This window comes from Gymnodraco acuticeps, unplaced genomic scaffold (genome assembly GCF_902827175.1).
Source record: "Gymnodraco acuticeps unplaced genomic scaffold, fGymAcu1.1, whole genome shotgun sequence".
Lineage (NCBI taxonomy): Eukaryota > Metazoa > Chordata > Actinopteri > Perciformes > Bathydraconidae > Gymnodraco > Gymnodraco acuticeps.
Window position 1 is genome coordinate 56,510 of NW_022991874.1, and position 25,364 is coordinate 81,873.

At 44.3% G+C, this 25,364-nt stretch overlaps 1 protein-coding gene across 4 annotated transcripts in view; it reads right to left on the minus strand.

Annotated features, from left to right (window-relative positions):
• Window positions 1-1,884: 1,884 nt before the first annotated feature.
• The window catches only part of LOC117535466 (versican core protein-like), a 28,601-nt gene continuing 5,121 nt past the window's right edge, over window positions 1,885-25,364 (minus strand). The window contains exons 1-8 of one of the 4 annotated variants that reach the window (XM_034199928.1): window positions 22,120-22,381; window positions 21,775-21,888; window positions 21,563-21,676; window positions 15,869-16,027; window positions 13,527-13,609; window positions 6,817-6,961; window positions 4,575-4,757; window positions 1,885-4,405 (exon numbers count right to left, since the gene is read on the minus strand). In XM_034199928.1, the coding sequence (XP_034055819.1) occupies window positions 4,188-4,405; window positions 4,575-4,757; window positions 6,817-6,961; window positions 13,527-13,609; window positions 15,869-16,027; window positions 21,563-21,676; window positions 21,775-21,820 (948 nt within the window). In that variant the 5' untranslated portion in view covers window positions 21,821-21,888; window positions 22,120-22,381 and the 3' untranslated portion in view covers window positions 1,885-4,187. Of the gene's footprint in view, window positions 4,406-4,574; window positions 4,758-6,816; window positions 6,962-13,526; window positions 13,610-15,868; window positions 16,028-21,562; window positions 21,677-21,774; window positions 21,889-22,119; window positions 22,887-23,324; window positions 24,405-25,364 lie in introns of those variants that run through there. The other 3 variants (XM_034199926.1, XM_034199925.1, XM_034199927.1) reach the window with 3 other exon arrangements.

The window sequence follows — 25,364 nt, forward strand, 5'->3', positions numbered from 1 at the left end:
GCACTCTAAAAACATAGTAATAGTAATAATGTTTATTGACCTTACGTTAATACATTTCAATTACCTAATCATAGTATATTTATTGTATGAACTTTGCATTCAAATGAATCACATCCAAAACATGTATAGCAGTGTGAGAAACACTGCACCAGGTAAGGAAATGAGGATTAATTCACCGCTAAAAAAAGTGCCATACAAATGTAATACAAAAAGAGTGACTTCACACTTCCCAGACGAACACCGTGTTTTTACTGACCTTCAGTCAGGGGTGGACTGGGACTAAAAATCAGCTAGTACCGCTAGTAAATTATCAACGGGGGTGGTGCTAGTGACTTATCCGACCGGCCCACTTCGTCCGACCGGCCCACTTCGGTACCGCTAGTAAACTGTCAACGGGGGGTGCTAGTGACTTATCCAACCGGCCCACTTCGGTACCGGCCCATCGGGAATCGTCCCGAACGTCCCGATGGCCAGTCCGCCACGCCTTCAGTGTTTTAACTTTAACTCACTTTGCTGCAAGGCAAGTTTATTTATATAGCACCTTTCAACACAAAGTGCTTTACAAAAATGAAAGACATTAAGAGCATTAAGAAACATATTATAAAATGATATCTAGAAACACTCATCTAAAAGCAATGATATAAAATGACATTTAAAAACATGCAGTCTTGTGCAGGTGTCCAGGACCCTGTGATAGAAGTGAGTCTGGGTGTGTTCATATGTGAAACATGGATTAAAGTAAAACAAATCTCACATAGAGAGACACCTTCTCACAGATAAAGAGAAGTTAAGTTCTGCTTACAGACTATAGCAGTTTGCTGGTACTGGTAGTAAAAAAAAAGGTAATATTGATAATATTAAACATGTTTGATGTAACAACAACAACAGGCCTAGATCACAGGATTGCGCCATAGTTAGCAATCTAGTGATTTTATTCCAAAAATGTGACATTTCTAATTGCTAGTTTGAAATATTCTTCCAACAGCATGATGTTAAAGTGTAGCATGGTCCCATTAGAGTCAAATAGACAACCAAGCTAGTTTGCTTGTGCTGGCATTAGCCGGTCACTTAGCATTAGCAGGTGACTAACATTAGCCGGTGACAGCATTAGCATGTGACTTAGCATTAGCTGGTGACTAAGCACAAGCTAGTGACTTAGCATTCGAGCTGGTGACTAAGCACTAGCTGGTGACTAAGCATTAGCACTGGTGACTTAGCATTAGCTGGTTACTAAGCATTAGCATGTGACTTAGCATTAGCAGGTGACTTAGCACTAGCTGGTGACTAAGCACTAGCTGGTGACTTAGCATTAGCTGGTGACTAAGCACTAGCTGGTGACTAAGCATTAGCACTGGTGACTTAGCATTAGCTGGTTACCAAGCATTAGCATGTGACTTAGCATTAGCAGGTGACTTAGCACTAGCTGGTGACTTAGCACTAGCTGGTGACTTAGCATTAGCAGGTGACTTAGCGTTGTGTTATATAATAATAATAATAATAATACATTTAATTTATAAGCGCTTTTTCAGGTGCTCATAGACACTTTACAGTGGTATTCAAATGGAAATTAAATATAAAAAGTTGAATTAGAATATTAAAACAACAACACAATATTATTCACACATTAAAAAGCCATTCTGAAGAGGTGTGTTTTGGTCAGTTATGGTATGCTAACGGTATGCTAACGGTACCTAGCCTGCGTGGTACGTCGTTCCTCTTCATCTCCACTTTCCCATCCAAATACTGTAAGGCCATGGCCACGTTTATGGTTTCTTTATGTCACACAGGCATGTGATCCGTTGTAGATGCAACAATAAAGGTAAGTTACACATTGTAGGTTGTGTTGATGTGATTTGTGAAATAAAAGACGACACAAACACAGGCCGTGTTATGATAATTCCTATTATTGCACACACAGCTGACAATGACACTGAAACCAGGATGAAGGACTTTTTTTTTTACAGTTACTCAAAATGGAGAAAGAAACAATGATTACATACAAATACGCTCTTGTGCCAAAGATACAGTAAACCACATGGAGTAGAAGAACATTTAAAAAAAGCATTTACACTGACGGACAATATATAAAAAGGAAAACGTATGAAGAGGAGAAGGTAAAAACAAAGCTTGTCTCTATGATGGGGTATCAGGACTATTGTAGGTTTAAAAAAATATATATATATATTTCGCGGCAATAAAACACCGCATATTACAGTCGGTGTCAAAACATCTGCATTTATTTTAAGTAACGCAAAAGCCAAAAAACTATAACAAATTCCCCCAAATGTACTTTTTAATTTATTAAAGATTATGTTTTATACTTCTTATATAATAAAATCCAATTTATTTAATTTCCATCTATGTATTTTGTATATCATAATTTTGGACTTTATGTTAGAGAATTTTCTTTTTTTATTGAACATTTTGTGAGTTTTTTTCAACTTGAATTTAACACTTTAATCTGAATGAATATCAGAGTTTTATTCTTTTTAAATGTCATTTTAAAAACGTTTTTCTTGGATTATCCTCCCCTTCTATGGCTCCTTATTTGTATTTGTTTTAACCTACAATGGTCCTAATACACTCTTGTATTTTCACATTCCTTTATTCAATGGATTTTAAAACACAGATTCCAGATCTGTAGCAAAACGCAACAAATATTCGAAGAAAAGGAGAATTTGGAGGTGAATTTGAGTCAATAAAAAGCATCTCGACAAATGCTATGAGATCTGTAAACAGCAAGACCTTTATTTAACATCACAGTCCTTTCATAGTTTTTAAAGTATACAATAACTTAATTTCTTATGGCTTCGTATAGTATCTATATTATATATCCTATGATTAATAGCACACACACATTCATAATAATCTCCTCTTCAGATTCGTGTGCCGCTCTTTAAATCTCCCTTTCCCTTTTATTAAAAAAACTTTTCTCAAGCTGAAATATTTTGTACAAAAATCTACACGTGGAAATCAGCTGGTGGAAAGGGGTCTTAATGAGCAGCAACAAACTGAGACTGGACACGTTGGGAAATGTTCTTAATAATAATTTAAAGTGATGAATTCATGCTTTTTCAAAACTACTGGACTGGTTTTTATAAAAATAAACCATTCAAGTATTTTAATATTGTGCTCAAAGTTCCCAACGTTAAATTAAAGGCACTTTGTGCAGTTTATGGCACTTTTAATCAATGTTTTTAAGAGTTGGTCCCTTTTCTCCGTATCACAAACTAAAATAACCTCCACAGCGTACCTTTAAAAAAAGATTGAACATTTTTTTCGGGTCCTAATCTAAGGAAAGGAAACACAAGACTTGTTTCCGCTGCTCGGCTCGACTCAACTTTCTTTTGGTTTTCCATCAGCAAAATGTGTGGATAGTACCTGGTACTTTCTTCTTTTAAAAAGCCAAGCTAACGTCAATAGCTACGGAAATATCACGGCTAGCTTTATTGGATCCTAACACGTCCGGTATGGATTTATTCTGCAGATACTCCGGGTAAAAACAGATATTTTGATCTACGTCAAAGTCCAACATGTGGCTTGTAACGGATAAGGTTGGTTTTAGCTTTAAAAAGAGGAGACAGCACGATATAAAGCACACAATAAAATACGTTTTTCCAAAAATGGTAAAGCGCAGCCAACACTAGAGGTGCTTCAAACATACATTCACGGAAAGAAAACAACTTTAGTGCTGGTATGCAAGATCAGCTGAGGTCACAGAGAAAGAAACTATTTTGCATGCAGGAGTTGCGTAAATAAAAATGGCAACCTGCAAAACCACTTTGGGTGATCTGAAGTGCGTACGTTCGACTGTTTGCTTCTTGATAAAAGGATCCAAAGAGTGTCACAGTTAAGATTTCTCGGCAGTTTGACGCAACAAAGCTATGATGGGATACTAAGAGTCCGTCGACATTGGAAAACGTATTCTAGAAAAGCACCAGGTACCAGAATTGAGTCGAGTCGAGCTGGATCGTGCAGAGGAAACCTGACGTTTCTCAGACGTCTTGTGTGATAATGACCATTTAAAGTCTTCCCTTTCGGAGCGTTGTGACTCGATATCATCTGTGAAGAATTAAGATATGAAACTAACTTCTCACTAGTGTTACGGTTCAGATCCTGGAGTGTTTCTGGGGGACAATGTACCGGTGAAGCACCATTAACAGACAGTTCATTGCATCCCTCTCGGATCAGTGCCTCATCTCTTCCTCGTCGTGCGCTTGCTGCTGTTGCCTCTTCTCCCTCCGGAAAGGGTTCCAGATGTTCTGAAAGAAGCTGAAACTCTGCTTCTGCTCCTCGTTTTCGTTCAGTTTCTGGGGACTCTTGGTGTGGTGGATGTGCTGGATTTCCTGCTCGTTGTTCTGGTTGTTGCGGCGCCGGAGAGTCATTAACTTGTGGTACGTTGCGGCTGGGAAAACACAGAAAACACAGCGTTCAAAAGTGAAACATTTCTAAATGTCCATGGAGCCTTATGCTCGTAATGGAGACAGACACAGGATAGCAACACATAGCCATCTCTGCTTATCTTGTTATCTTATCTCAGACTGTGGAGATCTCAGATTTGGTGGATGACTCACGGCTCATGCAGGTGACTTTCGGGGCGTCCCATTGGCCGTTGGCCCGGCAGCGGATGGTGGGGGCGTGTCTCTGGATGAAGCCCTGTTCACAGTGATATCGCAGCAGCGTGTTGATCTCGTAGCGAGGCTTCATCGCCCCGAACACCCGAGCATCCTTCACCATGGGGGGCTGCTCACAGGAGACTGAGGGGGGGGACAGAAATGGAGGATTACACTTCAAGACATATGTTAAAGACACTAGAGGAAGCAACACAAGCTGTGAATACAACCAGATGTGCAACGATTAGTCAACTCATTGATAAATCTATCAACACAAAATAATTGCTGACCAAATAGTTGGTTTTTATTAAAGAATGACAGTTAATGGCATCTCAATTGTTATAATCCCTGTTTTTGAACCACTAGTATGCCCACTTGGACGGTTTGGAAGACCATTTTTCATTTTGAAAAAAAGGGCCAGCTATTCTGGTAATGTTTTAATTGTCAAAGTTGTTTTTCATGCAAAAAAAAGAATAAAATGTTGTTTTCGGACTCCCAAATGTAACCCTTCCCACTACTTCCATTTTTGCAAGGATTAATAAATACATGGATCCTGATATTGAAGCTCGAGCCGGTGACGAGTGATATTTTTCTAACAACCTTAATGCCGCTTTAAACAACTAAAAAAGTGTCTGATATTTGACAAAACTCCCCCAGTTTTTCTGAGGCTCTTTGCAGTGTGTGTCAGTGTCTGGATGTACCTGTGTCTTTCTTGCAGGTGAAGGTCAGGTGTGTCAGTGTCTGGATGTACCTGTGTCCTTCTTGCAGGTGAAGGTCAGGTGTGTCAGTGTCTGGATGTACCTGTGTCCTCCTTGCAGGTGAAGGTCAGGTGTGTCAGTGTCTGGATGTACCTGTGTCCTTCTTGCAGGTGAAGGTCAGGTGTGTGTCAGTGTCTGGATGTACCTGTGCCCTTCTTGCAGGTGAAGGTCAGGTGTGTCAGTGTCTGGGTGTATCTGTGCCCTTCTTGCAGGTGAAGGTCAGGTGTGTGTCAGTGTCTGGATGTACCTGTGCCCTTCTTGCAGGTGAAGGTCAGGTGTGTGTCAGTGTCTGGATGTACCTGTGCCCTTCTTGCAGGTGAAGGTCAGGTGTGTGTCAGTGTCTGGATGTACCTGTGCCCTTCTTGCAGGTGAAGGTCAGGTGAAGGTCAGGGGTGTGTCAGTGTCTGGGTGTACCTGTGTCCTTCTTGCAGGTGAAGGTCAGGTGTGTCAGTGTCTGGATGTACCTGTGTCCTTCTTGCAGGTGAAGGTCAGGTGAAGGTCAGGTGTGTCAGTGTCTGGGTGTACCTGTGCCCTTCTTGCAGGTGAAGGTCAGGTGTGTCAGTGTCTGGGTGTACCTGTGCCCTTCTTGCAGGTGAAGGTCAGGTGAAGGTCAGGTGTGTCAGTGTCTGGATGTACCTGTGCCCTTCTTGCAGGTGAAGGTCAGGTGAAGGTCAGGTGTGTCAGTGTCTGGATGTACCTGTGCCCTTCTTGCAGGTGAAGGTCAGGTGAAGGTCAGGTGTGTCAGTGTCTGGATGTACCTGTGCCCTTCTTGCAGGTGAAGGTCAGGTGTGTCAGTGTTTGGATGTACCTGTGCCCTTCTTGCAGGTGAAGGTCAGGTGTGTCAGTGTCTGGATGTACCTGTGCCCTTCTTGCAGGTGAAGGTCAGGTGTGTCAGTGTCTGGATGTACCTGTGCCCTTCTTGCAGGTGAAGGTCAGGTGTGTGTCAGTGTCTGGATGTACCTGTGTCCTTCTTGCAGGTGAAGGTCAGGTGAAGGTCAGGTGTGTCAGTGTCTGGGTGTACCTGTGCCCTTCTTGCAGGTGAAGGTCAGGTGAAGGTCAGGTGTGTCAGTGTCTGGATGTACCTGTGCCCTTCTTGCAGGTGAAGGTCAGGTGAAGGTCAGGTGTGTCAGTGTCTGGGTGTACCTGTGCCCTTCTTGCAGGTGAAGGTCAGGTGTGTCAGTGTATGGATGTACCTGTGCCCTTCTTGCAGGTGAAGGTCAGGTGAAGGTCAGGTGTGTGTCAGTGTCTGCATGTACCTGTGCCTTTCTTGCAGGTGAAGGTCAGGTGAAGGTCAGGTGTGTGTCAGTGTCTGCATGTACCTGTGCCTTTCTTGCAGGTGAAGGTCAGGTGAAGGTCAGGTGTGTGTCAGTGTCTGCATGTACCTGTGCCCTTCTTGCAGGTGAAGGTCAGGTGAAGGTCAGGTGTGTGTCAGTGTCTGCATGTACCTGTGCCTTTCTTGCAGGTGAAGGTCAGGTGATAGTTGCAGGGCACGTCGTTCCACTGCCCCCCCTCGTGCCAGATCATCACCACACAGTCCTCTCCCGACTGGAAGAAGCTGTCGGGCTGGTTCGGCCTCCAGTGGTCGTATTGCTGAGGGAACACAAATAAGAACACTCTTTAAAATGCACCAAAACAGAGCTGTTGTTCAGAGACATGTTCTGAGGCAGGACAAAGCTACCAACACGAGTAAATGGTAAAACAGAATACCTGAAGGACTTCTGAATTAAGTCTGAAATATAACATTTAAATGTATGAAAATGAACTGTCACTAAAGACACATTTTGAAAATATGTCCAAAAACAAATCAACAGTCTCAACACTTTGGGTAATTATGTGCAAAAGTCCAAATGCATGTGTACAAATGTACGAGGAGACAAAATGCATTAAAAACAACGAACAAGCAATGATCTTTTAGAATATGATGCCTTGCTGCAGATTAAACTCGCCAACAGTATATAAAGACATCTCATAGACAACAACAAGAGCTCTTTAACACGAGTGACTGGATGCAGTTCCCAGAGAGAGCAGGCGGTGGTGCTGCAGGCCGGGGAACCATCGACCAGAGGAGACTGCGTTGTTCCATTGAGGGAGAGTTCATTCAGCCAATCTTCTTTTTCTGTTAAAGCTGCACGACAGTGGAACTCAGTCCCAGTAACGAGTAGAGAACAAAACACCTGCAGTTCATTCAAATCTACCTTCAAAACATGGTTAGTGGAAAGTCAGCTCACACTGTCTGCACTTTACAACGCTCTGTCTGCACAGGTGCCTCAACCTGTTGCTCTCTGTCTACTTTGTGAATATGTATTTTAGTTGAGTTTTTATAGATGCTTTTATCATTATATAAGCATCTCTGGTGAATGTTGTTTTACTGATTGTATTTACCTGGTATTTGAAGTGAATTTTTGTTTTTAGGATGACTTTCAACATCTGTCCAGGGACTACAGACGTTAGCCTGTTGGCTAACTCTGGCACATTTACAGAAATGTCAATCAATGGGCACTGTCCTTGCCAAATAAATATATAAATAAATAAGCTCTAATCTCAATAACCAGACCCCCCCCTACCTCACCCACCTGATCCCCCACTACACCCCCTCCCGCAGCCTTCGTTCAACAGAAGCAAACCTCCTCTCTATTCCCACACGAACCAAGCTCCGAACCTGGGGGGACAGAGCCTTCTCCGTCGCCGCCCCCACCCTCTGGGGGGACAGAGCCTTCTCCGTCGCCGCCGCCACCCTCTGGGGGGACAGAGCCTTCTCCGTCGCCGCCCCCACCCTCTGGGGGGACAGAGCCTTCTCCGTCGCTGCCGCCACCCTCTGGGGGGACAGAGCCTTCTCCATCGCTGCCCCCACCCTCTGGGGGGACAGAGCCTTCTCCGTCACCGCCCCCACCCTCTGGGGGGACAGAGCCTTCTCCGTCGCCGCCCCCACCCTCTGGGGGGACAGAGCCTTCTCCGTCGCCGCCCCCCACCCTCTGGGGGGACAGAGCCTTCTCCGTCGCCGCCCCCACCCTCTGGGGGGACAGAGCCTTCTCCGTCGCCGCCCCCACCCTCTGGGGGGACAGAGCCTTCTCCGTCGCCGCCCCCACCCTCTGGGGGGACAGAGCCTTCTCCGTCGCCGCCGCCACCCTCTGGGGGGACAGAGCCTTCTCCGTCGCCGCCCCCACCCTCTGGGGGGACAGAGCCTTCTCCGTCGCCGCCGCCACCCTCTGGGGGGACAGAGCCTTCTCCGTCGCCGCCCCCCACCCTCTGGGGGGACAGAGCCTTCTCCGTCGCTGCCGCCACCCTCTGGGGGGACAGAGCCTTCTCCATCGCTGCCCCCACCCTCTGGGGGGACAGAGCCTTCTCCGTCACCGCCCCCACCCTCTGGGGGGACAGAGCCTTCTCCGTCGCCGCCCCCACCCTCTGGGGGGGACAGAGCCTTCTCCGTCGCCGCCCCCACCCTCTGGGGGGACCGAGCCCTCTCCGTCGCCGCCCCCACCCTCCGGGGGGGACAGAGCCTTCTCCGTCGCCGCCCCCACCCTCTGGGGGGACAGAGCCTTCTCCGTCGCCGCCCCCCACCCTCTGGGGGGACAGAGCCTTCTCCGTCGCCGCCCCCACCCTCTGGGGGACAGAGCCTTCTCCGTCGCCGCCGCCACCCTCTGGGGGGACAGAGCCTTCTCCGTCGCCGCCGCCACCCTCTGGGGGGACAGAGCCTTCTCCGTCGCCGCCCCCCACCCTCTGGGGGGGACAGAGCCTTCTCCGTCGGCACCCCCACCCTCTGGGGGACAGAGCCTTCTCCATCGCTGCCCCCACCCTCTGGGGGGACAGAGCCTTCTCCGTCGCCGCCCCCACCCTCTGGGGGGACAGAGCCTTCTCCATCGCTGCCCCCACCCTCTGGGGGGACAGAGCCTTCTCCATCGCTGCCCCCACCCTCTGGAACTCCCTTCCACAACACAGAGACTGCACCGACCCCCCCCACTCTCAAAACACTGACCAAAACACAGCTCTTCAGACTGGCTTTAATTTGTGAATTATGCTGTGTTGCTGTTTTAATATTTATTTATTATTTCTATTCTTTATTCTATTTTATCATGTTTTATCAAACCCCTGGAAAGCGTCTTTGAGCACCTGGAAAAGCGCTTTGAAATAAAAAGTATTATTATTATTATTAATCTACAATCTGCAGTTCATATGCAGGAGGAACTAATCTGCTTTAAAACAGGAAATGAACATGTTAGCGTCATACAACATGCACTTTCAGTTAAACTCCAGTCAGGGTGTGCCTGTGTTCTGGATGGAAACACCGTCTCAGGTTTCAGACCTTCAGAGAGTCTCCACATGTTCAACAGCTGACGCACAAAACTGTGTCTTCATGACTGAAAAACTCCAGAGTGCAGCGGCTGGTCAGGAGGTCACACACTGCGTCACTAACACACACCGTCACTAACACACACTGCGTCACTAACACACACCGTCACTAACACACACCGTCACTAACACACACTGCGTCACTAACACACACCGTCACTAACACACACACTGCGTCACTAACACACACCGTCACTAACACACACTGCGTCACTAACACACACACTGCGTCACTAACACACACCGTCACTAACACACACACCGTCACTAACACACACTGCGTCACTAACACACACCGCGTCACTAACACACACTGCGTCACTAACACACACACCGTCACTAACACACACCGTCACTAACACACACTGCGTCACTAACACACACCGTCACTAACACACACACCGTCACTAACACACACCGTCACTAACACACACCGCGTCACTAACACACACTGCGTCACTAACACACACACTGCGTCACTAACACACACCGTCACTAACACACACTGCGTCACTAACACACACACCGTCACTAACACACACCGCGTCACTAACACACACCGCGTCACTAACACACACCGCGTCACTAACACACACACCGCGTCACTAACACACACCGTCACTAACACACACAGCGTCACTAACACACACTGCGTCACTAACACACACCGTCACTAACACACACTGCGTCACTAACACACACCGCGTCACTAACACACACCGCGTCACTAACACACACCGCGTCACTAACACACACACCGTCACTAACACACACCGCGTCACTAACACACACACCGTCACTAACACACACCGCGTCACTAACACACACTGCGTCACTAACACACACTGCGTCACTAACACACACACCGTCACTAACACACACCGCGTCACTAACACACACCGCGTCACTAACACACACACCGTCACTAACACACACCGCGTCACTAACACACACTGCGTCACTAACACACACACCGTCACTAACACACACTGCGTCACTAACACACACCGTCACTAACACACTGCGTCACTAACACACACTGCGTCACTAACACACACTGCGTCACTAACACATACTGCGTCACTAACACACACACCGCGTCACTAACACACACCGCGTCACTAACACACACACCGTCACTAACACACACCGCGTCACTAACACACACCGCGTCACTAACACACACCGCGTCACTAACACACACCGCGTCACTAACACACACACTGCGTCACTAACACACACTGCGTCACTAACACACACACCGCGTCACTAACACACAGGGAGAGGTGGGTGGTTGTCTAACCCTTCAATCTTCGATAGAAAAGTTCAAATGCGGTCGCTAAATAACGGACATGGATATGATAGTCATGATGAAGTCATTAAAACACCATCATTGCAATATACTTTCCAAATACAATCTTTTACGTTTTTAAAACCTTGTTCTGCGTTCAAGAGTTCGATTGGCGTTCAGGATCCTTTACAAAGCGACCACACCACCACGGAGGGAGCTTTTTTCAGAGGCAGAAACTCAAGATTTGTACTAAACAGATATAACCGTTCCTCTGTGTCTTTGAACAATCTGCATTTTCAGTTACGGCCATCAAACACTGGAATATTCTTCCAGCTGATCTTAAAACCTGCACTGACTCTCACTCTTTATCTGATGGTGCAAATCAAATGATATTAAGCTAACATGAGGCTGATCCTCTTGCTGTGGTCCTGTGTCCTGGATCCTGAGTCCTGGACTTCGGGTCGTGGCTGAACCTGTCTCTGCGGTCCTGCCTGACTCTCACCATACTGCTTCCCTGATGGCTCCCACAGGATTGGAGCTGACATCCTCGTGGATTCATCTTCTTATTACAGACACATGCATTTCCTAACATTCGGTCTATATGCTGTAAAATGTATTATCTCTTGGATTTACACACGGCATCTATTGCACGTCTGTCCGTCCTGGGAGAGGGATCCCTCCTCTGTTGCTCTCCCTGAGGTTTCTCCCATGTTCCCTTAAACTGTGGGTTTTCTCTGGAAGTTTTTCCTTGTACGATGTGAGGGTCTAAGGACAGAGGGTCTAAGGACAGAGGGTCTAAGGACAGAGGGTCTGAGGACAGGGGGTCTAAGGACAGAGGGTCTAAGGACAGAGGGTCTAAGGACAGAGGGTCTGAGGACAGAGGGTCTGAGGACAGAGGGTCTAAGGACAGAGGGTCTAAGGACAGAGGGTCTGAGGACAGAGGGTCTGAGGACAGAGGGTCTGAGGACAGAGGGTCTAAGGACAGAGGGTCTAAGGACAGAGGGTGTCGTATTGTCATACTGATATTCTGTACAAACTGTGAAGTCCACTGAGACTAATGTAACATTTGTGATATTGGGCTATAAATAAACATTGATTGATTGATTGATTGATTGATTGATTGATTGATTGATTGATTGATTGATTGATTGATTGACATGAATTATACTTTCATCTGAGTTTTTCAATTCAAGTATTGTAGTATTGTATTGACCTGTACTTGGATCTGTGTTGTAGCTGTTTGAGTGATAGAGAGGATGGCATGCTTGTAGTGTGTGTTGAAACCTGCCTCAGGACTGCAGACGGAAATTAGCTCAAATCTGGCATCAAAAAATCAGTTCTGAGATGAATGTATTTGTATGCATGGTCTTTGTTCAAAGGAATACAGAAACACAATGAAATATTTGATGTTTACCGTTGATATTTGCAAATGGATGGATGTTAAATAAACTTTTTGATGATGAGACTTCTTGTCATGAAAAGATTCACTTTGTTCAATGTTCCAAACTCACATTGGTTTCTCACAGCATCTCTGATAGTCTGTGTGTTCACTCTCTGCCCCCCCCCCCCCCCCCCCCCATGAGCCCAGTGTGCTCTGATTGGTCGGGACGTTGCGAGGCTCGCTGCTCAGCCAGCTGGCTTACTGGTGTGGTTTCCGGGTCGGCGATACAGCGAGAACAAGCGAAACTCATCCTGAGCACACACACACTCACAGCCGAAGTAAAAACAATAAGTGTGGCTTGATACTGAGAAAGAGAAAGGTTTATAGCGCTGTGAGAACGGGTCTGCGGAGAGCATTCCTCCACCATCCCAACTCGTCTATTACCAACCAGGGAGCTCCATGCAAGTCAATGGGACTCCCTGTTGGTTGAAAATGTACGCTAAAGGTCCCCACCCCTCCTGGTGTGTGAGGAGCTCTGCGGATTGGTCCATTTTGGTTCCCGGAAGAGAAATGTCCAACGAGGCGTTCTGGGGCAGCAGACAGGTCTTCTCTGTGTTAGAGGTTTACTCCCTACAGGGTGCACTTTGAGGGTTTGTGACTCTGCAGACCGTTCACATGCAGAACAAGCTTCATAACAACAAGGGGACGGGTGCGAACCAGAAGAGCATGACATGGGACCTTTAAGGTCTGTTTATATGATTCAAGTTTAAATAAGTAGATGCATGCTTCCTCCTGTATGGTGACTCTGTAGTCTCTGGATTATCTTCAGTAACCGGGTCAGGATTCTTAGAAGGAAAACGTGCTGTTGGGTGTTTTAAATGTATTTTTAAAGAGCTTGGCGACTCACCCAAAACACTAGATCTAGATTGAGTAATAACTCTACAGTTTAGAGGAATAATACCTATTTAAAGTTGAATTGTGAATATGAGACTCAAAAACCACCGTCTACAGTCAAGCCTCCTGATGACGCATCCTGAGAGGAACTTTTTCATCTACATAACGATGATTCTACAGGCCCTTTTTCTAATCCCATAGATAAAACACTTCCACAGACTGATACATATATAACATCTCACCATCGGCCTCCCGTCGGTCCATCTGAAGTCTCTCTCAAACATCTTGTCGCTCAGACCGAGCCACTGGTAGTCACTGCCCATACCTGAGAGAGAAACACACCACAGTCTTTTAATCACTGTTTCATTAGGATCCCCTTTAGCATTAGCATTAGCCATTGTTCCTGGGGTCAACACACACACACACACACACACACACACACACACACACACACACACACACACACACACACACACACACACATGTTTCACAGTACATGCAAACTAAGACACATTTCAATTACAGTTTCCGAAATCAAGATATCGTTTTAACAAAGGTTGGAACCATTGTTTGGTGTTCTCCAAAGCAAACACTTCTTCAGGACTTTGTAACAGATGGTTTGGAGAGGAAGGATGTGATGATTTACGAGGCTGTGGTGTGTGTGCTCGCTGTGGTGTGTGTGCTAGCTGTGGTGTGTGTGCTAGCTGTGGTGTGTGTGCTAGCTGTGGTGTGTGTGCTAGCTGTGGTGTGTGTGCTCGCTGTGGTGTGTGTGCTCGCTGTGGTGTGTGTGCTCGCTGTGGTGTGTGTGCTCGCTGTGGTGTGTGTGCTAGCTGTGGTGTGTGTGCTAGCTGTGGTGTGTGTGCTAGCTGTGGTGTGTGTGCTAGCTGTGGTGTGTGTGCTCGCGGTGGTGAAGAACCAGGAGGGAAGTCAGAGGAAACGTTCAAAGGCTGAGCTGTGATTTAAGGACCGGCTCGAATCCATTTCATCACGACACGGTTTACATGTTGCTCAAGCTTTGATTGTGTATGGAAACTCTGTGTTTATCTGACTAACACTCATCACTGGATCAGAGCGCAGATTGAGTGGCTGCTTTCCAAACACTCTTCTCAAAGTGCTCTCCTGTAAAACATCAGCAACGCTTTACAGGATAAGTGCTTTTAAATAAAGACATTTACTCACTTATGGAGTTTAGTGTATCAATGGCAGGACCAAATGGACAACATGGAAGTCATTAGAGACAGTTGTTCAACTATCTGGGAGTTTAGGCACTCAAATCCAATCTGTAGGTCCAAGCATCATGGGAGGTATTGCAAAGACATGTCGTTCATTATTGACCCACTGTACGTAAGGAAGGTAGGAATGATAGAAAAAGCTTCGAGCTATATGAGTACAATATTATTAGATACCATCTTAGTTTAGCTCGTTAGTTACTAACATTGGCTAATTATCAGTTAACTCAAAGTTACATTTGAGGCTAATGGGAATGTCATAAGTTATTTTCTTTGTCTGCTAATTAACTCTTAAGGATCTATCAAAGGTATTACAATTCATACTGGAGCTACATTTCATCCCATGGTTGTTGAGATATTTCACAGAAAGCTATAACTGTAAATCTAACGGTTGGGCTACAGCAGGGGGTCAAACTCAAGGCCCGGGGGCTAAATCCGGCCCGCGACTTCATTTCATGCGGCCCCTCAAGAGATTGTAAAGAATATTATACGGTTACATGCCGATTTACAGAAGCACGTTGCCCATAAACTACATATCCAACAATGCATCTCAAATTTGACTTTTTTCTCAGAATTTGACTTTTTTTCTCAGAACAAGTTTTTTTCTCAGAATTTGACTTATTTTCATAATTAGATTTTTTTTAAATCATTTTGTAACATTCTCAGTGAAGAGACTTGCAATGCTTTGCCCTAAACTTCTGCTTTCAGACGTAGTTAATTATGAAGTTATTACCCTATCCGATAATAATCCAATGCAGAGGCAATAATGTAATATAATACATTATTTTATATATATTAAATATTTATATATGTATTTTGATATATAGTCTTAAAGTTACAACCGGCCCTTTGAGTGCAACCATAATGCTGATGTGGCCCGTGAAGAAATTGAGTTTGACCCCCCTGGGCTACAGTAAGAGTCAGAGCTTCACCAAAGTAAGAAGGAAATTTCATGAGATCTATCCCATAGTTGATGAGATATTTTGGTTTGAACCAAAGTGATTGAGTGTTGGACCCTAAAGATGGACATTGCTATATGTGAATATTAACACACACACATATATAATAACAAATGAGAAACATTTACCGTGTGCGCCTCTTGAACCCTGTGTAGATTTTACTGCCGACACCAACGTTATACGTGCATGTGATTGAGTGTTGGACCCTAAAGATGGACATTGCCATTCAGCCAAGCCACTACTAAGGCTACACATGTTCTTCTGATGCATTGGATGTTAAACAGGGTTTTACTGAGTCTTCATTTCTAGGGATTAGAGACTGAGTTAAAAGGTAGAGCGTTTAGCCTACATGCTAGCACCGAGAGAGGTTGTTTAAATGCCTCCTCGTGGACTTACGGTTGACGTAGATCTGCTCCTCTGAGGACAGGATGCTGGTCAGGTGGGCTCCGTGCAGACGGCACTCTCTCTCTGCAGCGTCCCACGTCCGCCGGTGAGTGAAGTATTTATAGCAGTGAGACTGAAACTTCTGCCAGCCGAACCCACACAGCTCGGTGTCTGCAGAGAGGGGAAACATACAGAGTTAAAGAACTGGGAATGCATTGATTATAACTGGGTATTTTGGTCAACTATATTATATCTATTGAAGCCAGATGAAGCCAATCAGCGTACATGACAGAATAACGTTTCTTGACATGACTTTCTACAACCTATAAGAATGAAAGACCATTCAAACATGTAGAGTAGTCCTCTTAAAACGTCTGGCTGCACACAATCCCGCTTTGTGGTAGATTAAAGACATTTCTAAAGTATATATATGGAAATATAAAAGTAACAGGCAACGACAACAGAGATTCTAAATATTGTCGGTCAGGTTTGAATGCACCTAGAGTAACCAGCTAGAAAACGCTCAATAACCAGCTAGTAAACGCTCAATAACCAGCTAGTAAACGCTCAATAACCAGATAGTAAACGCTCAAAGACCAGATAGTAAACGCTCAAAGACCAGATAGTAAACGCTCAATAACCAGATAGTATACGCTCAATAACCAGCTAGTAAACGCTCAATAACCAGATAGTAAACGCTCAATAACCAGATAGTAAACGCTCAATAACCAGCTAGTAAACGCTCAATAACCAGCTAGTAAACGCTCAATAACCAGATAGTAAATGCTCAATAACCAGATAGTAAACGCTCAATAACCAGATAGTAAACGCTCAAAGACCAGATAGTAAACGCTCAATAACCAGCTAGTAAACGCTGAATAACCAGATAGTAAACGCTCAATAACCAGATAGAAAACGCTCCAAAAGAGTCCATATCAAGGTCCAAATAGATCCACTCGTCCATAAGTTATAGTACAGTTCAGAGTCTTTAACTAGATTTCATATCTCCAACTTGATAATGTATAAAATATGCGCACAAAATAAAACAAGTGCACACAATCAAGACGGCAAGAAGAGCCAGAATCCTGGGAGTGCGTTAGCGTCAAATAAACCAAACCTTTTTTAATTAAAAATGCAGAAATATGCTTTTTTTCCTTCCTGCTTTTGCAGCTTCACAAAATGAATTCTTTACTTGTCATCAAACTCTGTTGTCCAGTTCTCAGACAAACAGAGAGGAGGTCCAGCTGTGGGACAATGAGCTCAGCAACACACAGTTGGACTTCATTAACCTCCACAAACCTCCAGTTGTCTGCAGGTCACACACATGCACACACTCTAACACACACATTTGGTTTAATGTACAATGACTGTAAGCCATACAATCAGTTCAGTGCTTTGTGGGACTCGGCGGTAAACAATGGAGGTTTTGTATCAGCGCCTTCTGTGCCAATGAAGACGTGATGGAAAGTTGCCGTTGGGTTTTAGCTATCGTCAACCCGCCATTTCTTATTAAGTCCTCTGTGAAGCACCTGGAGGCTCAGGTGAGGTCTGCACACATTTCATTTGGGACTCTGCTTTTGGCAAAGTACAGAATAAGTTGAGGACATGAATAGCAGGAGAGTCCGATGGCTGTATTCAGCAGAGTTCACTGATTCAATGACACACAGCTGCAAGAGCGCTCTGGCAAAAATAATGGAGCAATTATCTGTTTTATACTCCGTCTTTCCACTGGAAGCGACTAAAGGACAGCTGTGTGTGTGTGTGTGTGTGTGTGTGTGTGTGTGTGTGTGTGTGTGTGTGTGTGTGTGTGTGTGTGTGTGTGTGTGTGGTGTGTGTGTGTGTGTGTGTGTGTGTGTGTGTGTGTGTGTGTGCGTGTGTGCGTGTGCGTGTGCGTGTGCGTGTGTGTGTGTGTGTGTGCATCAGGGTGGATAACAAACACAGAGCTCCTCTCAATAATGCACATTTAATTCCTGTTGGATATAAGACGCTGGATGTATGGAAACACCCTGTTTAGCTCAGGGGATTTCCACTTTCACTCCGCCCTCATACAATGCAATGAACTCAGAGGAAAAACACTGCAATAAAGGGTTCAAAATAAAACATATATCTTTTGTTGTGCATATTTTTCAATGTAGGTCAAGTCATCGTTATAAAAGTCAGTCAGGAAGAATGTTTTGCAAAAAGGTGTACATTTGATTTACCAATAAAGACGGTAATTATATTTTAGGGCATCGGTAATGATTATGTAAATATGAAATATACATAATATATAAACTCTGACACAGGCCATGTGTTGATGCATCGCTGCAGGGATTTCTTTTTTACTTGTAAATGTTAAACACTTTAAGACTTTAAGAAAATGTATTTATCGGTAAAGAAATATTTGAGTACTTCTAATAAAAGTTACTAAAAGTCAGATAGATAATCATAAGCAATTGATAAGCTGATTTAAAGTTCAAGGTGTACCAGTTGATGCTAAAACAGCCATTTCTTCAACGTTAGGAACCAAACCTCGCTGTAAAGAAAGAATGTGACCTTATCCTTTCTCTTCTTAGACGTCGACAAATCTTATTTATCTTTAAAGAATATTAGGAAAGACATCCACTTGGTCTTTTTCTAGGAAAATATTAATCCTAGGAGCATGCCTGAGCCCTGATTAGTTGCTGAGTAATGACAGAGGAATCGGACGAGAAGCTGGAACTAATCTGCAGAGGAGCCAACGCCCTGCGTCCGAAAACAGCTGGGAACGAAGACTGCAAACTGCATTAAGTTGCACCTGTGAGAGTTATACAGAGATGGCCAAAGTACACACATATTTTACTCAAGTAGAAGTACAGATACTCGTGTTTAAAAATACTCTGGTGAAAGTAGAAGTACTGACTAAACTTCTTTACTCAAGTCAAAGTAAAGAGGCTTTGAAATGTACTTCAGTAAAAAGTACCCATAACTAGCAGCTGTTTTAAAGAGTACCTGACCTCCCTTTATATTAATAGAACAATAATGTCATTGTTAGCTAATGAATGTTTCCATGCTGAACAACGGCAACATGACAACGTTTCCATTGGTCCCTCTTCTTTAGAGAAGACCAGGAAATGATGGATACACGGATCGTGTTCAAATCAATAGGCACGCAATGACTCTAAAGAATAATGATCACGCATCAAACACACATTCAGACTAAAGGAACCAGCTGTTTGGAAAATGAGAGAAGTAGAAAGTACAAGTATTTGAGTTCAACATGTAAGAAGTAGAAAGTACAGGTATTTGAGTTCAACATGTGAGAAGTAGAAAGTACAGGTATTTGGGTTCAACATGAGAGAAGTAGAAAGTACAAGTATTTGAGTTCAACATGTAAGAAGTAGAAAGTACAGGTATTTGAGTTCAACATGTGAGAAGTAGAAAGTACAGGTATTTGTGTTCAACATGTAAGAAGTAGAAAGTACAGGTATTTGAGTTCAACATGTAAGAAGTAGAAAGTACAGGTATTTGAGTTCAACATGTGAGAAGTAGAAAGTACAGGTATTTGGGTTCAACATGTGAGAAGTAGAAAGTACAGGTATTTGAGTTCAACATGTGAGAAGTAGAAAGTACAAGTATTTGGGTTCAACATGTAAGAAGTAGAAAGTACAGGTATTTGGGTTCAACATGTAAGAAGTAGAAAGTACAGGTATTTGTGTTCAACATGTGAGAAGTAGAAAGTACAGGTATTTGAGTTCAACATGTGAGAAGTAGAAAGTACAGGTATTTGAGTTCAACATGTAAGAAGTAGAAAGTACAGGTATTTGAGTTCAACATGTGAGAAGTAGAAAGTACAAGTATTTGGGTTCAACATGTGAGAAGTAGAAAGTACAGGTATTTGGGTTCAACATGTAAGAAGTAGAAAGTACAGGTATTTGAGTTCAACATGTGAGAAGTAGAAAGTACAGGTATTTGAGTTCAACATGTAAGACGTAGAAAGTACAGGTATTTGAGTTCAACATGTAAGAAGTAGAAAGTACAGGTATTTGTGTTCAAAGTGTACGAAGTAGAAAGTACAGGTATTTGAGTTCAACATGTGAGAAGTAGAAAGTACAGGTATTTGGGTTCAACATGTGAGAAGTAGAAAGTACAGGTATTTGAGTTCAACATGTGAGAAGTAGAAAGTACAAGTATTTGGGTTCAACATGTAGGAAGTAGAAAGTACAGGTGTTTGTGTTCAACATGTAAGAAGTAGAAAGTACAGGTGTTTGTGTTCAACATGTAAGAAGTAGAAAGTACAGGTATTTGGGTTCAACATGTAAGAAGTAGAAAGTACAGGTGTTTGTGTTCAACATGTAAGAAGTAGAAAGTACAGGTGTTTGTGTTCAACATGTAAGAAGTAGAAAGTACAGGTGTTTGGGTTCAACATGTAGGAAGTAGAAAGTACAGGTGTTTGTGTTCAACATGTAAGAAGTAGAAAGTACAGGTGTTTGTGTTCAACATGTAAGAAGTAGAAAGTACAGGTGTTTGGGTTCAACATGTAAGAAGTAGAAAGTACAGGTGTTTGTGTTCAACATGTAAGAAGTAGAAAGTACAGGTATTTGGGTTCAACATGTAAGAAGTAGAAAGTACAGGTATTTGTGTTCAACATGTGAGAAGTAGAAAGTACAGGTATTTGAGTTCAACATGTAAGAAGTAGAAAGTACAGGTATTTGAGTTCAACATGTAAGAAGTAGAAAGTACAGGTATTTGAGTTCAACATGTAAGAAGTAGAAAGTACAGGTATTTGAGTTCAACATGTAAGAAGTAGAAAGTACAGGTATTTGTGTTCAACATGTAAGAAGTAGAAAGTACAGATATTTGTGTTCAACATGTGAGAAGTAGAAAGTACAGGTATTTGTGTTCAACATGTAAGAAGTAGAAAGTACAGGTATTTGGGTTCAACATGTGAGAAGTAGAAAGTACAGGTATTTGAGTTCAACATGTGAGAAGTAGAAAGTACAGGTATTTGAGTTCAACATGTGAGAAGTAGAAAGTACAGGTATTTGTGTTCAACATGTAAGAAGTAGAAAGTACAGGTATTTGGGTTCAACATGTAAGAAGTAGAAAGTACAGGTATTTGAGTTCAACATGTGAGAAGTAGAAAGTACAGGTATTTGAGTTCAACATGTGAGAAGTAGAAAGTACAGGTATTTGTGTTCAAAGTGTACGAAGTAGAAAGTACAGGTATTTGTGTTCAAAATGTAAGAAGTAGAAAGTACAGGTATTTGTGTTCAACATGTAAGAAGTAGAAAGTTCAGGTATTTGGGTTAACATGTAAGAAGTAGAAAGTACAGGTATTTGAGTTCAACATGTAAGAAGTAGAAAGTACAGGTATTTGTGTTCAACATGTAAGAAGTAGAAAGTACAGGTATTTGTGTTCAAAGTGTAAGAAGTCAAAGTAATAAGTCGTTGTGTAAAGTACTGATACCAGAAACATGTACTTAAGTACAGTAACGGAGTATTTGTACTCCACTACTTCCCACCTCTGGGTGGAAATGTATCGAGACCAACTAACTGTGATGAAAACGTCTGAAGCAATGGAGACTCAGAGAGGCACTTTCACATCAACAAAGACCACTCCAACGGGGGCCAAAGCTACAAAAACAAGACGACAATCTAAAAAAAGTGGGATTTTACTCTCATTATTGGAGTTTGTTGAACTTTAGTGTGACCGCAGCTCTGTGGGGTTCCTCAGGTGAGGCTCACCTTGTTGGCAGAGCTCTCCGGAGTAGCTGGGCAGACAGAGGCAGGTGAACGAGGCGACTCCATCCAGACAGGTGGCTCCGTTCAGACAGGGGTTCGACTGGCACTCATCGACATCTGCAGACACACAACACCAGCCGTTACCATCCATCTGTCAGCGTGGGGTCAATGTGGTTAGTTTAAATAAATAAGCATGGCTCTGTGTGTGTACATACCTGTTTCACAGAGCGGCCCGGTGAATCCAGGTGCACACACACACATATTCTGTGTGTTTCTTCTGTAGCAGCTGCCGCCGTTCTGACACACATTGGTCGTGCATGGCAGGAGATCTACATGGATACAGAAAAAGTCCAAGAAAGACAGTTTTTCGATCAACTCATGCATTTTGATGCCAACACAGATAGCTGTTGGAGGAGCTCAGGTCAGAAGCATTTCATTGCCATTTCTACACTGTAGCTTATGTGCATATGACAACAAAGCCTTTGAATTTGAATTGAAATAAGCTGCTGTAAAGTTAACACCACTGAAGCTATAAAACACCAATAAGCAGGTCCATGTACCTCTGACGTCCACGGTGCTGACCTCCACAGGGTGAGCGTTTTCCGGCTGCTCCGTGGTCCGGATCTCTTCTGCTTTCGGAGGCCGAACCTCCAGCAGAACAGGGGCCAACTCTTTATCGTAATCCACAAAGTCATCCTCTGGTAGAGGGGTGGCAGCGGGGTCAGGGGTCAGAGCCCACTGAGGGACGGAGTGGGTGAGACGATCGAAAGTGTACAAAGGGCTGCGTGGAGCTCATGGTGGTCTGCTTAATCTGGGAATACTTGGAGGTGTGGTCTTCAGGGGTTGTGGATGAAGACTTGGACCTAAGATCTGGATGTTTGTTATCATCTGTGGTGGTCTGCTTCGTCTGCGAATACTTAGTGGTGGTTGGGTCGTGGTCTTCAGGGGTTGTGGATGAAGACTTGGACGTAAGATCTGGATGTTTCTTATCATCTGTGGTGGTCTGCTTCGTCTGCGAATACTTGGTGGTGGTTGGGTCGTGGTCTTCAGGGGTTGTGGTTGAAGACTTGGACGTAAGATCTGGATGTTTGTTATCATCTGTGGTGGTCTGCTTCGTCTGCGAATACTTGGTGGTGGTTGGGTCGTGGTCTTCAGGGATTGTGGATGAAGACTTGGACGTAAGATCTGGGTGTTTCTTATCATCTGTGGTGGTCTGCTTCGTCTGGGAATACTTGGTGGTGGTTGGGTCGTGGTCTTCAGGGGTTGTGGTTGAAGACTTGGACGTAAGATCTGGATGTTTGTTATCATCTGTGGTGGTCTGCTTCGTCTGGGAATCGAGAATCAGAATCAGAATCAGATTCAGGTTTATTACCAGGTAGGTTGACACGTACGAGGAATTTGACTTGATTGACAATAAAATACAATACAAAGGCGCTTTATTGGCATGAGCACATTTAAACATAGTATTGCCAAAGCATTCCTCACAAGGCGTTATAACAGAATAGAACAAAAAGAAACATAAATGTCAACAATTACATGTGGCACAACAGCATAACACAAAACATACTGTATATGCCAGTATATATTAGTATATAAATAAAAAGTGTGTCTGTGTGTGTGTGTGAGTGTGAGTGTGTGTGTGTGTGTGTGTGGTGTGGTGTGTGTGTGTGTGTGTGTGTGTGTGTGTGTGGTGTGTGTGTGTGTGTGTGTGTGTGGTGTGTGTGTGTGTGTGTGTGTGTGTGTGAGTGTGTGTGTGGTCACTCACTGCTCCTGAGGTTGTGGCAGGTAAAAAAGTATTCTGCTGCTTGGTGGTGGTTGGGGTTTGGTTTTCAGGCGTTGTGGATGAAGACTTTGAGGTAAGATCTGGATGTTTGTTATCGTTTGTGGTGGACTGTTTCGGGGTGGTAACTTCTGAGGTCGTGTCCTTTCTGTTTGTGGTTTGGTCTGCAAAAGTCACGGCTGCAACATGTGGTAAAACAGTAACTGTGACCTCTGAAAGGGGGTCAAATGGACCACCCTTTTTCCCAGAAACTCCCCCCTCTCCGGACATCTGTTCTGCACCTGATCCTGCATCTGTCACCACGTCTACAGCCGGTAAAACCAAAGGAACTTCTACGTCCACAGGTTGAGGTTTCTGGGTGGAATACATCTCCGGTGGGTCTTGTCCTGAAGTTTCGTCTTCTCCCGATGCGGACCCTTCGGAGTCCTCGATGTCGGTCTTTGTGGTTGTTGTTTTCTGTGATTGTGCATCTGGGATTGAAGTAGTAGGAGGCTCCGTCCCGCCGATTTCCGTCTCATCGGTCACGCCTCGATATTGGCTTCCCAATGACGAAACGTCGTCCGCGGATCCTTCCTGAGACTCGTCATCGGTGCCGCGACTTGCCGATCCTTCTGTATCGTCGAAGGTTGAAACACCTTTAGTGGGAGGCTGGGGAACAGAAAAGGGGGAAGATGGTGTTGAGGTTGCTGGAGATGAGACGGGGAGTTTCTGTTTGAACGTGGAGGTGGATCTTGTTGCCGTCTGATCGCCTGGTTCTTGGGTTTTGACGTCAGAATCCACGGATGCATCGCTGCTGTCCTTTGTTGGTGTTTCTTCACTTGGGGTTTCTTCGCTTGGGGTTTCTTCACTTGGGGTTTCTTCACTTGGGGTCTCTATTGGTGTTTCTTCACTTGGGGTCTCCTCTATTGGTGTTTCTTCACTTGGTATTTCTATGGTGTAGTCAAAAGGAGACAAGTTCTCGTTATGTGTCCCTTCTTCATGGTCCACCTCGTTTACCTGAACAGGTGTGGCCGTCTCGAACTGATCTCCTCTGGCTTCCTCTGGCAGCTCAGACTCAAATTTCACCTGAAAGCATCCGAAAATACAGATGATTAAAAACATGGGTCTTAGTACTCTAATGTACCGACGGTAGCAGTGGTATAAAGTAACTAACTTGTACTTTTCTTGAGTATTTCCATTGGCGCGTTCACACCGGAGTACTTTTCCCACAATAGTTCATCAGAACTCAGATATATTTGCGTTCACACCAAAAAGAGCCGGAACTAAAATTTGTTCATCAGAACCTTTTTTACCCCCTTTCCCGTCCCTGCTAGAGAGCAGGGACTTTCGTGGGAGAAAAAGGTTCCTATTTCTGATTGGCTGGGCGGATTGCAAACCACGCCCCGAAGAACTCCCAAAAAGTTTTGTGAAGCCGCCATTTTATTATCCTCGCATTAGCATTATTAGCATTAGCCCCGCGCAGAAACGCAGAGAGACTAACTTATGGCAACACAAAATAAAACATGGGAGCGGTGGAGATGAGGAGGTGTCGGCGTTCTGGCGATTTACTCGGATGGCTTCAGTAGAAGCTGCTGGGAGTCCCAGCAGCTTCTACTGAAGCCAGTCCCCAACTCCGGGGACTTCCGGCCGGGGACTTCGGGTGGCAGTATACGCCGTGAAGTGGTTTGCGGCCTGCCAGTAAACCCAAAGCAGAAGAAGAAGAAGTGACGTCAGCGGCTTCATTTGCCTAATCCTCCCCCAGGGACTCATTGCGGTGTGAACGCGATCTGCGCATCAGAACTAAAAGAGTTCTCATGAACTATTGTGGGAAAAGAGCTCGGTGTGAACGCCCCTCATGTTATGCGACTCTGTACTTCTACTCCAATCATGTTCAGATGTGTACTTTTACTCCACTATGTATTTAATCCCTTTAGTTACTTCACAGATGTGGATGAATGATGTGAAATATAATCAAGTGTTGAGTCAGACTTTAGTTCCACCTGGAGTAAATCCACCAGCTACCCTGCAGTATACAAAGTCATTCAA